General features: G+C 44.4%; 1 protein-coding gene across 2 annotated transcripts in view; it reads left to right on the top strand.

Moving 5' to 3' along the window:
* Window positions 1-1,876: 1,876 nt before the first annotated feature.
* Window positions 1,877-14,952, top strand: part of GXYLT1 (glucoside xylosyltransferase 1) — a 60,254-nt gene continuing 47,178 nt past the window's right edge. Inside the window, exon 1 of one of the 2 annotated variants that reach the window (XM_015151455.3) lies at window positions 1,877-2,366. In XM_015151455.3, coding sequence (XP_015006941.3) covers window positions 2,146-2,366 — 221 coding nt within the window. In that variant the 5' untranslated portion in view covers window positions 1,877-2,145. 2 annotated transcript variants of the gene reach the window in all.

The raw sequence follows: 14,952 nt of genomic DNA, 5'->3' as shown, positions 1-14,952 counted from the left end.
TAGTATCTTTTAAATTAAACATTTTTTGAGTACCAGTCCTTACTCTAGTTTCTTGGTACCATATCCTTCAGCTTTCTCTCAAAAGGTATTTTCATTATTATCAATGCTTTTCCTATCATTCTGGGTACTTCGTTAAGTTTATCTTCATTTCTCTAAGAAGTGTAAGTTGTAGTGGAAGGATTTAGCATTCTCGTGATTCTTATTTGCCTGTCCTGCCTTTGAGAGCAGTACACTCCTTTATTTCTGAATACTCTGCATCCGAGCCCCTTGTCTGGCATGTAGAATATGTTCAATAAATGTTTATTGAATGCATAAATGTATGTTCTCATTCTCTTTACACATCTCGATAGCATGCTAATTTTCATTTTTTATCAGGTAAAGTAAGAAGGGGAGGAAGTTGAACCTTAAATTTGTTCAGTGACTTTCTCATGGTCACAGAACCACTACTTTTTTGGTATAGGGAGCCAAGGATCCAAATGGAAACTGCTACTATATTGAGCATTTCCCCACCTTGTATTTCATGGTGAAACTTGTCAACTCCCCAGATGCAATTTCAGCAGTTAAACGCATGATTTTTCCCTATGAATGTGTGTTTGTGTGTGTGTGTGTATTTTGAAGCCTCCCTTCCCTCACTTTTTGGCACTGGTGCTGCTTTCTGCTTCCAATCTCTCCTCTAGCTGTTTCAGCCTCCACACTACAGCCAGAGTCTGCTCTCTAAAATGCAAATGTGATCATGTTACTTCCCTATTTAAAAACCCTTCAATGGTTCACTAGTGTCTTGCAGATTAAATTCAAACTCCTAGGTGTGCTAAACAAAGCATTCAAATATCTGGCCACTTCTACGCTCTTATCGCTCGTCATATCCTCTCTTGCATTCACTTAGCTGGTGGTATCAAACTTCTCACGGTTCCCTACACAGGAGCCTGTTTATTGATCCTTCAGCCTGGAATTACTTCCCTTAACCGACTCAAGACTCTAGCGGCACCTTTGCTATGAAGTCTCTCTTGACCACACTCGCAGACAGAACTGATTGTTCCTTTGTGTGTGTCCCTTACAGGCCTGGATCTTAAGTCTGTATCATTGTGTTGCGCTTATTTACAAGTATCCGCTGTCCCACCCACGCTCCAGTTAGGCTTCTTTATACCCCTAGGTACTCACACAGCGCTTGGCCCAAGTGATGCTTTATAAATGGTCAATGAATGAACGTAGTGGAAACAGCTGAAGAAGAGGGAGAAGAACTGGGGAAGAAAGGAGAAGCTCTGTGGGGAGAATACTAATTGTTTTGCACATGCAAATAATGAGTTGTGAGGGAGGTCAAAAAGGTCAAAGGGAAGAGCCCTGCAGTACAGGAACTGTCTGCTGGCAGGCAAGGTCCGCATACCAAACACACGAAGCAATGAGCTTATCTGAGTGAAAATGGCTCGTGCACATTCTAGTATCACAGAAACTTACAGGCTGGGGGAGGATGGAGAGGAAAGTGGCCTAGTCAAGTGCCTTCTAAGTGCTAGGCGGTTTTCGTGCGTTAAACAGTTTAATCTTTACAACCACCCCACGATGAGGATAGTAGCTCCATTTTAGGGACGAAGAAACATGCTCAGAGAATTTAGGTTACCCAGTGTCACAAACCACCATGTGGAAGGACCATAATTAGAATTTAGGTCAACTGCCTCCAGAGCCGAGGCTTTCGCTCCACCTCTCTCGGCGGTCGAGACCCACTGGGCTCCAAGTCACCTGCGCGTCAGCCTGCGCTCACTCTTCCCCGCAAGCGCGCCGCGTTCCGCGCGCCCACTCCGCCCCAGGCGCGCCAGCCCTGCGTCCCTCCCACGCGATCTGCGCCGGCGCGTCCAGCCCTCCCGCCCGGGGGAGAGGCGGGGCTGCGTCGCTGCGGCTGACCCATGGGCGCACGGCGGCAGAGGCGGCGTCCGGGCTTCCGGGCGGGTTGTCAGCCGGCTCTGGCGCCGCGGCTGCGCTCGCCTAGGTGGTGGGCGGGGAGGGAAGGAAGGGAGCGGGTGCAAGGCGGCGGCCGCGGCGGCGGCGGCGGGGGAGGAACTTGTTGCGCCCGCAGCTGCGCGGTGCCGCTCCCTCAGCTCCAGTTCGCCCGGGCGGGCGCGGCGGCGGCGGAGACTGAGGATCGCGGCCGGGGCGATGCGGCGCTACCTGCGCGTCGTCGTGCTGTGTTTGGCCTGCGGCTTCTGCTCGCTTCTTTACGCTTTCAGTCAGCTCGCCGTTTCCCTGGAAGAAGGAGCGGGTGGCGGTGGCGGGAAGCCGCAGGCCGCGGTGGCTTCCTGGCTCGCGGGCGGCGGACGCGGCGCCGTGAGAGGCACGGGCGGCGCGGGCCCCGCAGCGCATCCCGGCGGGTCGGGCAGGTACGGGCAGTTCCCGGTGGGGGACGCGGCGGGCGCAGGGCGCGGGCTCGGCCTGGCCCGGGCTGCTCGCGGGTCGGCGCCGCGCCTCCCGCGTCTTTCCTGCGGTTTCTGACCCCTCACTGATTTCCCTCCTTCCCCTCCGGCCGGGACTAAACCAGCGCTGCTCCCGCCTGAGAGTGTCCCACACTTTTTGTGTTTGTCTTTTGACCCAGTCATGCGCCCTTTAAAGCAGTTAGAAATTAATTTTCAGTTTTTTAAAAAAAGGATTCTTTGAAAATAAGAAGTGTTCACAAAAGCCTTGCTGCTGCCTGGCTAGTGAGAATTCCTTCTTGTTTCAGTGGAGTTCAAGTTGAGATATTTAAACATGAGGCTGGCGCCCTAGTTCAGTGTTGAAGGATTGTGCGTGTATGTGTGTGTGTTTTGTCTCTCATGCTGATTTTGCTGTGTTAACGCTTACACTTTTAAGCATTAGCCACGGTTAAATTTGGAAATGGCATTTGTGCGGGTTGTGAAATTTTCTTTTGGAAACACTATCTTTCTTGACAAATCGGTATTTAAAAAGCGACGTAATGACCTAGGTGGCTTTGCACAAATCACTGCCAGAGTAGGAATCGACACGAGATTTAAATAGAAAAAAAAATGTTTCTGTCAACGCATTATGAATGCTTGAAATCTGAGCGTTTACACTGCCTTGCAACATGGACACTTCCACCTTATGTATGGGCACCTCTCTGGCAACGACTGAAGTGCTCCCTACCAAGACTTGGCAAATGCTGCTTTGATACAGAAAAGTATAGGATTTGTCTGGAGAGGGAGTGTAGGTCAGCTGTGGGCTGTTTAACATCATTTTGAGAGTCGATGGTCATTCCCAGAATGAAAAGGGGAAGTTTGGGCAGAGTAGCAGCGTGGAAAGCGGACTTGTCGTGTTTTTACCCTGCAATTTGATTACAGTCAGGGTAATTCCTACATCAGGACCCTCAGTTGTCTGTCTTGGGAGAAAGCATTCACTGAAAACTTGAATGAGCTCGTGAAAAATGACAGGTTGAAGCTAAACTGTTTATGGCCTAGTACGTTATTGTGAAGCATTTGCAATTATGGAAAATGGATTATATTGGGCAAAATTGTAAGGAGGCAACATTTTAATTAAATATTTAATGAAGTTAGACTGATGCTAGCATTGCATTTTTAGTGCCTTGGTCTTAGATATTTTATTTTGTGACAAAAATTTACAAATTTTGTTTACTTGACCTAAAGTTAACTTTAATAAAATTATTTGAAATTTTTGAAAATAAGAGCCTCAGTTTCAATAAACATCCAATAGAATCATTACTTAAATGTTAAGTTTTATGTGTCAGGATTGAGTCAGCTGAAATGCTGTACTTTTTTAGGTCTTTTGAGTAGCATGACTCTATTTTAAACGAGGTGTACATCTAAGTTAGAACTAAAGGTGTATCTATCTGTCTTTGTAAAAATGTGATGAAGAACAACATGTCACCACATTTGTGTGCATAAGAAACCATTTGGGCAGAGGAACAAGGTGGAAAAGTTGGATTGTCAAGTTTTACCCTATGGTTTGATTAAGGTCATGCAAATTACTAAGACCTCAGGACTCTATTTTACGTATCGTCATTTATGACATCTTTATAGAAATCTCGTAGAGTTAAATCAACTTTTGGCAACGCTTGGTAGGTAGCTCACACCTGTAACCCCAGAATTTGGGGAGGCCGAGTGGGGATGATTGATTGCTGGAGACCAGGAGTTTGACACCAGCCTGGTCAACAACCCATCTCTACAAAAAATAAAAAAATTTTAAAAAATTAACTGAATGTGGTGTTTCACACCTGTAATCACAGCACTTTGGGAGGCCGAGGTGGGAGGATCACTGGAGCCCAGGAGTTCAAGGCTACAGTGAGCTATGATTGTACTAGTGTAATCCAACCTGGGTGACAGAGCAAGATCCGGTCTCCAAAAAAACAGAACCAAACCAAAACTTTTTTGGCCACCATGAGATACGGTATAGAAATCCCTAAGCTCTTCATGTATAAATCATTTGGCCAAGATCGAAAGCGAATCATTATTGGAGGAGGATTAGAAACCGTGTATCCTTTGATTGTTATACAAGAGCTCTTTCTGTAAAGAGAGATAAGGGTCTAATTTAGATAGTGGACTCAGTGCGCAGTGGGGCTATGGGGCAAGCCAGCAGCTTCCTGTTTTCAGTAGTACTTAGGTATTATTGCATTTTTGTCTTTTTTGATAACATCTTACTTGAAAGATTATAACTATTATTTCTCTTATTTTAAACATGGAATCTAGGTTTGTACCCAGTTAAGTTCCGTTGTTTAGATCTTATAAAAACTATTCATAGTATAGAATTTCATGGCAACAAAATACTTGGAAAAGTGTTTCCAAGTCCTTGAAATAAGAACTTTAAAATGAAAGGAACAGTTTTTCAGTGGAATCTCTTATCCATTAGTGTATTCTATTTGAAGCCATGATTTTAATAATCAGAAAATACATAGGTCTTGGAGTCAGATAAACCCGTGTTCTCAGTATTCTGGCTCTGGTTGCTGTGAGACTTTGCCTAAATTGTGTCAGTTGCCTGTGTTTTAATTTCCTCACTTGTAAAATGTAGATAATACTTATTTTTTTAAAGCTTTATTAGGGTATAATTGATAAATAGAAATTGTATATGGTTAAGGCATACAACTTGATAGTTTGACATACACGTACATTGAGAAATGATCACAGTCAAGCTAGTTAAACATCATTCATCACCTCACGTAGGGTTTTTTTTTTTTTTTGTGGTGAAAGCACTTAAGATCTACTGTCATAGCACATTTTAGATATACAATACAGGTTGTTTAGTCACCAGGCTGTACATTAGATTACCTTACTTAATTTATAATGGAATTCTTAGTTGTCTTTGGTAAAATTCAATAAAACGATCTCAAGCAAAACATATTTATAGGCTTATACAGTTTTTGAATTGAAGGAAAAACTGCAGATAGCAGGGCAGCTCAAAGGACCTTAAGGAATGGGTACTCTTTTCCACTAACGACATAACTTTCTTCATGGGGTTTTTCTATTCTTGCAGGTTTTATTCTCTAATCTCAAATACAAAATCCTAGGAAAAGGCTGTCATTGGACTTGCTTGGATTGCATGCCCATTTGTGGACCAGTCAGTGTTAACTTGGGATGGGGAGCTCTGATTTGTTGACTGTGTCACTTGCACATGCCTGGTGCAGACAGAATAACATGATTGGTGTTGGAGAGGAGGGGTGCCTCAAAGGAGAAGAAATGCTGGGTAGGCAGTGGCTCTTCTACAAGAAGAGACTCAGGCTCTTCAGTGTGGACAGACTGTATTAATTAAGGTGTTGGACACAAAGCAGTAGTTATTACCGGACATCAGTACTTCATATCACTTAGTTGCATTTTGGTTCCTTTTTGCGTTTTAGTTACTCAGGGTGATTAAATTATCATATTTCACTGATGAGTCCTGACATTGATTATCAAAATTTTACGTGTGGCTATACAGCAGTATTGGTAGTGGGGAATCAAGAAATTACTAAATGTTTCGGTGATACCATTTCTGGACCTATCATGCCCTTGGAGTCTCCTCGTGTGTCTCCTTGTCACACAGGGAGGTAATTACCTCACTTTCTTTTTTAGATCTGGTTAGGCCATAGACTTATCATTTCTGCTGGATCCTGGGAACCCTAGTGTTGTATACTGAGAACTTAAAGAATAGAAAGTAAGGGTTTTGGAGTGACAGACTTCAGCTTTGCCACTTACTGACTGTTGACCTTGAACTTGTTTTCTTCATCAGAGAGAAGAGTATGATATTGAGTTGTTTGTGAGAATTGAAATTAAATATTAAATAGCTGGCGTAGAGTACCTAGTATGGTGCCTGACACAACAACATTTTAGCAAATATCATTTTGGTAATTTAAATTTTAAGTTGGGATTTTTTTTTTTTTCTTTCCAATTTCTGACCTCTGGGAAAAATTCTGGTCGTTGGGCTCCAGTTAAGACCTGTTAAATCAAAATGCCCTGGCAATGGGGTCCAGGAATTTATATTTTACATATGTGCCCCAGCTTGTTGTGATAAAACCAAAAATTGAGAATAGTTTGGGCACTATTTTCACACTACTGTTTTTAATGAAGTTCCCCCTGCCCATTTTTTTTTTCTCTTTCTCTTTTTCTTTTTTTTCCCTTTTTCCTTTTTTTTTTTTTTTTTGAGGCAGAGTCTCTCTTTGTCGCCCAGACTGGAGTGCAGTGGAGCCATCTCTGCTCGCTGCAAGCTCCGTCTCCGGGATTCACGCCATTCTCCTGCCTCAGCCTCTGAGTAGCTGGGACTATAGGCGCCCACCACCACACCCGGCTAATTTTTTGTATTTTTAGTAGAGGCGGGGTTTCACCGTATTAGTCAGGATGGTCTGGAAATCCTGACCTGGTGATCCGCCTGCCTCAGCTTCCCAAAGTGCTGAAATTACAGGCGTGAGCCACCTGCCCAGCCCATTTCCTCCCTTTTTTCTGCAGTTATGTTTGAAGAAGAGAGTTGAGTCGGTGAACAGTAAAGAGAGTTGAATTACTTACTAAAGCCATTTTAATCTCTGCTTTGTTATTGCAAAAACATCTTACTTAAAACCAGTGCCCTGTACCTTGTATTTTAGGTCATTGAAGGATCATAGTGTCTACGTTACGTATTTGTGAAGTGTTATCTTAGTTTGATTGGGCTGCTATAACAAAATACCATCGACTAGAGAGCTTAGAAACTACAGAAATTTATTTCTTTCGGTTCTGGAGACTAGAAATCCAAGTCAAGGCACCAGCAGGTTCAGTGTCTGATGAGGACCCACTTCCTGGTTCATACCATAGATGGCGCCTTCTCCCTGTGTTCTCACATGGTAGAAGACATGAGGCAGACCCCTTTTATAAGGGCCCCCCACTAATCCCATTCGTGGAGGCTTTGCTCTCATGACCTAATCACCTACCCAGAGGCCCTACCTCGTAACATCATGTTGGTAATTAGATTTCAACATATGAATTTTGAGGGGACACAAACATTCAGATCATAGCAAAGCTTAGTGCAGACCTGACACATAGTATTTAATAAATACTAGTAATTAATTAAAATATTCCGTGCTTTTGGGGGGGAAACTTACTTGGCTTATGAAAAAATAATAGGTACTTTTGATTTAGAAATCTTATTTTTTAATTTCTGAGACAAGGTCTCACTCTGTCATCCAAGGTGGAGTACAGTGGCCTGAGATCATGGCTCACTGCAGCCTTGACTTTCTGGGCTCAAGTGATCCTCCCACCTTAGCTTCCCGAGTAGCTGTGACTACAGGCGTGCACACCATACCTGGCTTTTTTTTTTTTTTTTTTGTGACAGAGTCTCGCTCCGTTGCCCAGGCTGGCGTGCAGTGGCATAATCTCGGCTCAGTGTAACCTCCGCCTCCTGGGTTCAACCAATTCTCCTGCCTCAGCCTCACAAGTAGCTGGGATTACAGGTGTGTGCCAATCTGCCCAGCTTTTTTTTTTTTTTTTTTTTGTATTTTTTGGTAGAGGTGGGATTTCACCATGTTGGCCAGCCTGGTCTTGAACTCCTGACCTCAGGTGATCCGCCTGCCTCGGCCTCCCAAAGTGCAGGCATGAGCCACCATACCCTGCTTAGAAAATCTTATTTTAAAGCAGTAAGATCATTATCTTTATGCCATACCTATTGAAAGTACTTCCCCCTAGGTATAAACTTAAATTTTATTAATTATGTGTGTACTGTATGAGGTGTACGTTTTGTTTTTAGATTGGCTACTTTTTGCTTTATCGTTTTTTACCTTTGTTATGCATGGGAAAGCTTTCTACCAATTTTTTTTTTCCCTCCTTTTTTTACATTTAAATCAATCTGGTTTTGTGGGGAAGCTACGCGGGTAGAGGAGGTATATTGTGTGACGCTAACTGTTTCTTTGAAATGGTTAATTGTTTCAGTGTCATTTATATATAAACAGCCCTTTTCCTACTTGCCGAGGATTAATGAAATTAGAAATTTAAGAAAAAGGTCTTGGAGCTAGAAATTAAGTTGTCTGGAAACTATTTATTTATTTTCTTTTTTTCTTTTTGAGAGGGAGTCTCTGTCGCCCAGGCTGGAGTGCAGTGGTGTGATCTCGGCTCACTGCAGCCTCCGCCTCCTAGGTTCAAGCGTTTCTCCTGCCTCAGCCTCCTGAGTAGCTGGGACTACAGGCGTGTGCCACCATACCTGGCTAATTTTTTATTTTTAGTAAAGATGGGGTTTCCCCATGTTGGCCAGGCTGGCCTTGAACTCCTGACCTCAGGTGATCTGCCTGCCTCGGACTCCCAAAGTGCTGGGATTACAGGTGTGAGCCACTGTGCCTGATCTGGAAACAATTTGGTTGAAAATTAAATAACAGTAATTTGGCATATCATGGGAATGGCCTCCTTTAGTATGTCTGTAAGCATCTTTGCTTCTCTTGCACAGTCACAGGGTGGGGATACATGTCTTGAAGTTGCATTGCTGCTTTGCAGCAGCACTTCATTCATACTGTCATGTATTTATGCTGAATATGCCTAAATTTGTCACTGACTTTTTTTTTTTTTTTTTTAAATTTGAGATGGAGTCTTGCTCTGTCACCCAGGCTGGAGTGCAGTGGCACGATCTTGGCTCACTGCAAGCTCCGCCTCCCGGGTTCACACCATTCTCCTGCCTCAGCCTCCCGAGTAGCTGGTACTGGTGCCCACTACCACGCCCAGCTAATGTTTTGTGTTTTTAGTAGAGATGGGGTTTCACCGTGTTAGCCAGGATGGTCTTGACCTCTTGACCTCGTAATCCGCTTTTTTTTTTTTTCAAGATGGACACTCTGTTGCCCAGGTGGGAGTGCAATGGTGTGATCTCGGCTCACTGTAACCTCCGCCTCCCGAGTTCAAGCGATTCTCCTGCCTCATCCTCCCAAGTAGCTGGGAGTACAGGTGGATGCCACCAGGCCTGGCTAATTTTTTGTGTTTTTAGTAGAGATGGGGTTTTACCGTGTTAGGTAGGATGGTCTCGATCTCCTGATTTTGTGATCCTCCCGCCTCGGCCTCCCAAAATGCTGGGATTACAGGTGTAAGCCACTGCACCTGGCCTAATTTTTCTATTTTTAGTAGAGACAGGGTTTCACCATGTTGGTCAGGCTGGTCTCGTATCACTGACTCTTTAAGTTTTGCATGGTTTTCACTGAAGCCTCCTATCATGGACATTTTGAAATGAAAATTACTTTTTCTAGTTTGACTTAAAAGTGTAACCAGGCACGGTGGCTCATACCTGTAATCCTAGCAAGGAGGCCACGGTGGGTGGATTGCTTGAATCCAGAAGTTCTAGACCAACCTTGGCAATATGGCAAAACACTCTCTCAACAACAACAAAAATACAAAAAATTAATTGGGCATAGTGGTGTGCACCTGTGGCCCCAGCTACTCCAGAGGTTGAGATGGGAGGATCGCTTGAGCCCAGGAGGTTGAGGCTGCAATGAACCGTGTTCGCACCACTGCACTCCAGCCTGGGCGACTTGCTTATTTATGTGTGTGTGTGTGTATGTATGTATAAAAAACATTTTGTAATTGGATTTAAGTAAACTTCAAGTTCGACAACTGTTATTGTGCCGAGTGTTGTTTTATCACATGTAAATATATGTAACCACCCCCACAGTCAGGATACAGAATTGTTTCATCACCACGAAGATACCTTGTGCTACCCCTTAGTCAGTTGTAGACAAGCTTTAATCTTTATGCCTTGTTAAATTTGAGGATGAGCCATAGTAACGTTTTATTTGTTTGATCCACAGTGAAAAACATTCCCTTTTAGGACTTCAGTGCTTTTGAATGTCAGTATGGGTATAGTGAAGACATATCCACCAACTCATATTAACACTTTGCCCCATTAAAATTATTTAAGAGTTACCTCTTTGAATGTTGGATTTTAGTATTCTGCTTTCAACAGTTTTAAGCAACTAATAGCCAGAACCTAGATAACGACCTTTACTTTTCCAATATTTTCAAACTTTATTTTTTGGCCTGAAAGTACACGTGCTGTCTTCAGATGAGTTGCTTTTGCTAATTTATCTTATTGCTTCTAATAAGCCACTGATACGTCGTAAATTCTCAGTGTGAGTTTCTCCTCTTTAAGTTCTCAGTGTGAGTTTCTACTCTTTATCTTAACCTCCAAAACCAGTTTTTCAAAGTGGGATAATGGATATTTGGGAGTTAAGAAACTGTAAACAAATTACTTCACTCCTTACAGCAGTACCTAACTGTTTTACGATTTTTTTTAATGCCATGCAGCATATGTATTCACTGGTGCATGTGTTCTTATATTTCCAGTAAAGAAAGAAAAACAACTTTCCTATATACTGTGTGGTTTTTGACATTGAATTATGATCAAGAAATTTACCTGTAACTTGATTTTTCCCATCCAATTTTGACTGCATTAAACCTTTGTGAAGTTAATCATTACCCCTAAAGAAACCCTGTATCTGTTAGCAGTAACTCCCACCTTGCACTCCTCAGTCCCCCAGTCCTAAGCAACCACGAATCTATTTTCTGTCTGTAGAGGTTTGCCTGTTCGGGGCATTTTACATAAAGGAATCACACAGTATGTGGCCTTTTGAGTCTTTCTTCTTGGTATAATGTTTCAAGGTTTATCCGCTGTAACATGTATCACTGTATTTCATTCCTTTTTATGGACAAATAATAGTCCATTGTATGGATATACCACATTTTGCTCATTATTTGGTGGACATTTGAGTTTTTTCATACTTTTTGGCTATTATGAGTGATGCTGCTATGAGCATTCATGCTCAGTTTTTCTGTGAACATGTTTTCAGTTCTCTTGAGTATATACTGAGGAATTTAATTGGTGAGTCATGGTTGCACAACTCTGAATATACTAAAAACCATTGAATTATACACTGTAAAAGGGAATTATGTTTGCATTATTCTGCTTTGCTTTGTAACAACCCCACACATCTTAGCAGTTGACAATAGCAAGCATTTATTTCTTGCACACATTACATGTCTATGGCTATGACTTTGCTTGATATATCTTCTCATTCTGGGATCCAAGCTGAAGGAGCAGTCCATACATGCCTGGTCTCATGGTAGTGGATGAGGAAGAAGCCAGATTGAACAGCACAATCCCATGTGAAGCTTCTACTTTGATGCCACAGTAATCATGTCTTTTTGTATTACTTTGGCCAAAGCAAGTCACTCGAATAAGGTCAAAGTCCATAAATGATGCAGGGATATATGCCTCCCCTATCAGGCAGGCAAGGCCCATGGTAATGAATAGGGTTGTATAATCCTTTTACAGTTAAATGTGGGGAGTAAATAACTGAACAGTAATACAGTCTACTACACAAATAGAGATTGCCAGTTAAGGAGAAAGAAAGAGTAATTGATGCAAGAAGGTCTTTAAGGACCCCTGAGAAGAAGATGGGCAACAAGGGGATGCGTATGGAGTTGGTAGTAGGCATGAGACTAGCTAAGAGGAAGACAGTTAATTTATATTTCTACTAATCAGCATAGTCATGTCATTAACTGTTCTTCAGTATTCATCTGAGAATGTGAGTGAATGGCTCAGTTTCAACTGAAGATTGTGCTGAAAAGGTACGGTGAAAGGAGGTGGTGCAAGTTGTAGGTATAGGAACATGAATGGATGAACCATATGACGTCTGAGTAGGGAGGGAAATGGGTAAAGGAGGAAGCTTATACTTAGGAAGCATGTGATTGGAGGGCTGAGTGATTTCCACACATGTAACGGGATATAAATAATAAGCCTAGGCAGCAAAGCGAGACTTTGTCTCTACAAAAAATTTCTAAAAAATTAGCCAGGTGTGTTGGCACATGCTTATAGTCCTAGATACTTGGGGACTGAGGCAGGAGGATGGCTTGAGCCCAGGAGATTGAGGCTGTAGTAAGCTGTGTTTATACCACTGCACTCCACCCTGAGGGACAGAGCAAGACCCTGTCTAAGAAAAAAGAACCATAATTATTAGATCAGAGACTAGTCTGAGATGAGGTATTGGATTGCAGTTTCAGGTGATGACAAGGTCCAGGGTTTGCCATTTTTTACTTTTCTCTCTCTTTTTTTGTCAGAGAGGGTCTGTGTCACCCAGACCTGGTGTACGTTGGCGTGATCACAATCACTGCAGCTTCAAACTCCTGGGCTCAAACTATCCTCCCAACTCAGCCTCCCAAGTAACTGGGACTACAGGCACACACCACCATGCCCGGCTAATTTTTTTTTTAATTCTTTGTAGAGATGGAGTTTCGCCATGTTGCCCGGGCTGGTCTTGAACTCCTGGGCTCAAGCGATCCACCCACCTCGGCCTCCTAAAGTGCTGAGATTACAGGTGTGAGCCACTGTGCCTGGCCGGCATTTGCCATTTTTAACTGAAGGGAAAAGGAGGTAAGAGTTACTGGAGTTAAACAATTGTGTAACCTGGGTGTTGGTTAGGTCTCCCACATTGCAGTATGTGAGATGACATTCTGTTGTTCCCCACTAGACAGTATGATCCATGTCCATTTTACTCACTATTGTGTTGCCAGTGTTTGGCCTGTAAACGTAGTCATTCAGTAGAAAATTTATTGATTTACCAAATGAATGGTTAGAGGAAAGTAGGATTTGGTACTGAGACAAGGACTGTGAACCAGATGCTAGTCTTCTGTGAGTTGGGGAGGAACCAGTAGGTTGGTAGATCAGAATGGTGTGGCATTGTGGCCCTATTACATGGCTAGCAGTTGATGCTGGCTTTTGACTAGGAGCTCAGTGGAGGCTGTTGATCTGCATTCTCTCAAGTGGCTTTTCCATGTGCCTTGGGCTTCTTACAATCTAAAGATCAGGTTCAAAGAGTGTTCCAAGAAATAGGATGTAGAAGTTTTAAGGCAAGGGCCTGAACATTGGCACAGTATTATATTCAGTATTCTATTTGTCAAAGCAATCACAGAGCCCACTTAGATTCTGGATAAGGGGAGTTAGATCCTACTTTTTTTTTTTTTTTTTTTTTTTGAGACAGAGTCTTGCTCTGTCGCCCAGGCTGGAGTGCAATGGCACGATCTTGGTTTACTGCAACCTCCACCTCCTGGGTTCAAGCGATTCTCCTGCCTCAGCCTCCTGAGTAGCTGGGATTACAGGCAACCACCACCACACCTGACTGATTTTTTTTAGTAGAGATGGGGCTTCACCATGTTGGCCAGGGCATTCTCTAACTCCTGACCTCAAGGGATCTGCCTACCTTGGCCTCCCAAAGTGCTGGGATTAGAGGCATGAACCGCTGCGCCCAGCAGATCTTACTTCTTAATAGAAGTGTCAGATGTGTGATCATCTTGGCACCTAGTTCTGTGTCCGGAATTAGTGGGTTCTTGGTCTCGCTGACTTCAAGAATGAAGCCGTGGACCCTCACGGTGTTACAGCTCTTGAAGATGGTAGTCTGGAGTTTGTTCCTTCAGATGTTCAGATGTGTCCACAGTTTCTTCCTTTTGGTGGGTTCGTGGTCTCGTTGACTTCAGGAGTGAAGCTGCAGACCTTCGCGGTGAGTGTTACAGCTCATAGAGGCGGCATGGACCCAAAGAGTGAGCAGCAGCAAGATTTATTGTAAAGAGTGAAAGAACAAAGCTTCCACAGTGTGGAAGAGGACCTGAGCTGGTTGCCGCTGGCTGGCTCGGGCAGCCTGCTTTTGTTTCCTTATCTGACCCCACCCACATCCTGCTGATTGGTCCATTTTACAGAGAGCTGATTGGACCGTTTTCACAGGGTGCTGATTGGTGCATTTACAATCCCTGAGCTAGACACAGAGTGCTGATTGGTGCATTTACAATCCTCTAGCTGGACATAAAAGTTCTTCAAGTCCCCACTAGACTCAGGAGCCCAGCTGGCTTCACCTAGTGGGTCCCGCACTGGGGCTGCAGGCGGAGCTGCCCACCAGTCCCGAGCCAGGCCTATGCTCCTCAGCCCTTGGGTGGTCGATGGGACCGGGTGCCATGGAGCAGGTGGCAGTGCCCGTCAAGGAGGCTTGGGCTGTGCGGGAGCCTACTGTGGAGGCAGAGCTTGGACATGGCGGGCTGTAGGTCGTGAGCCCTGCCCTGCGAGGAGGCAGCTGAGGCCCAGCGAGAATTCGAGCACAGCGCTGGCAGTCTGGCAGTGCTGGGGGACCTGGCGCACCCTCTGCAGCTGCCGGCCCAGGTGCTAAGCACCTCACTGCCGTGGGCCGGCGGCGCTGGCCGGCTGGCCGCTTCCAGTGTGGGGCCCACGGAGCCCGCACCTGCCAGAACTTGCGCTGGCCTGTGAGCACTGTGTGCAGCCCTGGCCTGCGCCTCTCACTCCACACCTCCCCGCAAGCAGAGGGAGCCGGCTCTGGCCTCAGCCAGCTCAGAGAGGGGCTCCCACAGTGCAGTGGCGGGCTGAAGGGCTCCTCAAGTGCTGCCAGAGTGGATGCCGAGGCCGAGGAGGTGCCAAGAGTGAAGGCTGCTAGCACATAGTCACCTCTCAATCCCTCCTCTAAAGAGGACACCCCAACTGCTGTTGGGAATTTGGCCG

Source organism: Macaca mulatta, chromosome 11 (genome assembly GCF_049350105.2).
Source record: "Macaca mulatta isolate MMU2019108-1 chromosome 11, T2T-MMU8v2.0, whole genome shotgun sequence".
NCBI lineage: Eukaryota > Metazoa > Chordata > Mammalia > Primates > Cercopithecidae > Macaca > Macaca mulatta.
This window is presented reverse-complemented; position numbering and strand designations above follow the sequence as displayed.